Here is a 2,479-nt window from a genome sequence, read left to right on the forward strand (position 1 = left end):
GCAGCCAATGCCACAGAGCAGCACCTCTGCCAGGAGGAACTACTGCAATACCCGTACCAGAGACAGAGCACTGAAAGTCTCTGGGAAATTCATCTCCAGAATATAAAAACAGCTGAGGTTTCCCGAGAAATAAAATTCACTCCCATGGAACTGACAGGGCCAGCACACATGTACATGTATACTTAAATACACACACACACACACACACGCTTTCTCTGATCAAAGCCCAGATGACTCCATGGCTTCCACACGCACAAAGGGAAAGCTTTGCTTCACCCAAATTAGCACTAAACTATCTCCTTGTGTTTCTCTCTGCCTCCGTGCCTCCTATGCACCACACAGCCCTGCTGGGTTACATTCAGCGCCATTACATTCAAACCCTTCCTGAGCACAGTTCCCCTGAGCCGCGAGGTCCGCTCCACTCCTGCACTGAGAGGAAAGGAGCCCTTGGGGCCAGACCAGGGGGATCACAGCTCTCTGCACTGGGGGATCCTCAGCACGCGACGGGCTGACAGCAAGCAGGCACAGCGCGCTGGGTCCCTACACCTCCCTCAAGCCTTACCTGGCACCAGGGGAAGCTGGTGGCAGTTGCAGCAGCCCGGCCCTGTGCAGCAAGACCCACCAGAGGACACAAGTCAGCTGAGATGGAGGAAGGACACAGCAGCAGCACAGGGGGACCCTTCATGATTCCCACAGTAGCAACTGCCAGCAGTAGTGAGAAGGGGGAAGGCCTGTTCCAGGGCCAGGCCAGACCCTGGCTGCCTTCACACACAGCTCAGGCCAGAGATTTTGGGGTGTCTGTGCTCAGACTCAGAGGAAGACGCACCCCACTTTCCCTGATCCCAAGCACTGGGAGGGGCTGGATCACAAGGCTCTGCAGCCCAGCCTTCTGAAGCTTCCCCGGGGAGAGCAGGGCTGGGGTAGCTGATGGGCAGCGAGCCCTTTTGGTAGCCAGGGGCTGCCTGCAGCATCAGGCAGCGCTTCCATCATGGTTCCAGCCCACGGCCTCTGCCAGGTGAAGCCACACAGCTCTGCCAGGAGCAGAGCCTTGTGCTTGCGAGGAGCCCCAGTTTGCTGGGTTACGTTTCCCAGTCTGCAGTCACCACAGAGCAGCACTGGGGAAACCAGCATTCTTCAAAACAGCAGCATGGCAGTGGGCTCGGGGTGCTGGGTGACAACCAGGTGTCACCAGTCCCGTTCTGAGGGCTCCCGGTAAGGCAGCCCCAGCTGAATGAAGACATCTCTCTCAGTGGGAGTGGGCAGAGTATGGCCAGGTGCCACCTTGACGCCTCCAGGGCCTCGCACCACGGCCGAGCTGAGGGCATGCTCCGAGAGGCTCATGCCCTTGGTCTTGGCCAGGGCCCGCATGGAACGGTTGAAGTGAGCTGAGCCGGTGAAGTAGAGCAGGGCACAGGCGAACTCACTGTAAGGCACCACGATGATGTCAAGCCGGCGGTGACACCGGGCTGGCCCGGGGAGGCGGCACACCCCCAGGTACTTCTTCTGATCACCGTTGTCCTCCTGACTCACCAGGTCATCCGTAAGGAAGCCTGGGGAGAGGGAACAGCCAGAGAGGAGCTGAATGGCAGAGACTGACACCCCCACTCCGAACTCCCCGCTGTCCAGACAGCAGCTGAGGTGTCTCATAACGTGCTGTGGGACCCCAAGGGCAACCCAGCCTCAGCCCTGACAGCCTCACGCAGACAGGAGAAGCCACGCTGAGCTTCAGCAATACTCCCTCCTTAACACTGGCTGCAAACCTGCCACCGGAGCAGGACCAGGACCAGGGGCAGTAGTCTAAGGACTTAGAAGATGACCCGTCCTTGGGAAAAGCGATCACCTGCCCTTCAGTGAATGCCATTCACCTCATTATTGCCTCCTCAGTTTGGCCATGCTAACAACAGCTTCGAGCACCATGTGCCAGTCCCCAGCCCTCTTACCGCTCCTGTGGAGGCTGTCAAGCAGCTTGCTGAACACCCCACGGTGAGACTGCCCATCTGGGTGAGTGACCAGCACATCCACATCTCCACAGGTGGGCTTCCCGCGACGGTAGGAGCCACACGCCACACACACGAGCCCAGGCTTCAGGGCCAGGGCAGCTTGTCTGACCTCCAAGAAGAGAAAGAGGGATGAGAAGTCAGAGACCAGTCTCTTCATGCCCTTTCCATCAAGGCAGCAAAGGATCTTGTGCCTGCCTTGCGGCCTGTCCTGCATCTCCAGGGTCTCCATACAGAGCAGACACTTGGCAGGCATGGCAAACTGCCCCACCAAGGAGGCTGGCCTGCTGCCAGGAGCCACATGAGCTGGGGTGGCCTCCACCCAATCCTGCAAATGCCCAGCACACTGCCACACAATACAATGATCTACCACGGTGCTACCATCAGTCATCAGCTCTTGCGGGCACTGGGCTGGAGCTGGGTTGGGACAAGCAGGAAGGTGCAGCAGTGCTGAGGAGGCAAAGTACAGCACAACCTTTCAG

The 2,479-nt window shown here is 58.6% G+C and overlaps 1 protein-coding gene across 3 annotated transcripts in view; it reads right to left on the bottom strand.

Annotated features, from left to right (window-relative positions):
- Window positions 1-648: 648 nt before the first annotated feature.
- The window catches only part of POLL (polymerase (DNA directed), lambda), a 10,369-nt gene continuing 8,538 nt past the window's right edge, over window positions 649-2,479 (bottom strand). For all 3 annotated transcript variants that reach the window (XM_009323240.1, XM_009323239.1, XM_009323238.1), the window contains exons 7-8: window positions 1,941-2,109; window positions 649-1,550 (exon numbers count right to left, since the gene is read on the bottom strand). In XM_009323240.1, the coding sequence (XP_009321515.1) occupies window positions 1,186-1,550; window positions 1,941-2,109 (534 nt within the window). In that variant the 3' untranslated portion in view covers window positions 649-1,185. The remainder of the gene's footprint in view (window positions 1,551-1,940; window positions 2,110-2,479) is intronic.

The sequence above is a fragment of the Pygoscelis adeliae genome, unplaced genomic scaffold (genome assembly GCF_000699105.1).
Source record: "Pygoscelis adeliae isolate BGI_AS28 unplaced genomic scaffold, ASM69910v1 Scaffold294, whole genome shotgun sequence".
NCBI classification, from domain to species: Eukaryota; Metazoa; Chordata; class Aves; order Sphenisciformes; family Spheniscidae; genus Pygoscelis; species Pygoscelis adeliae.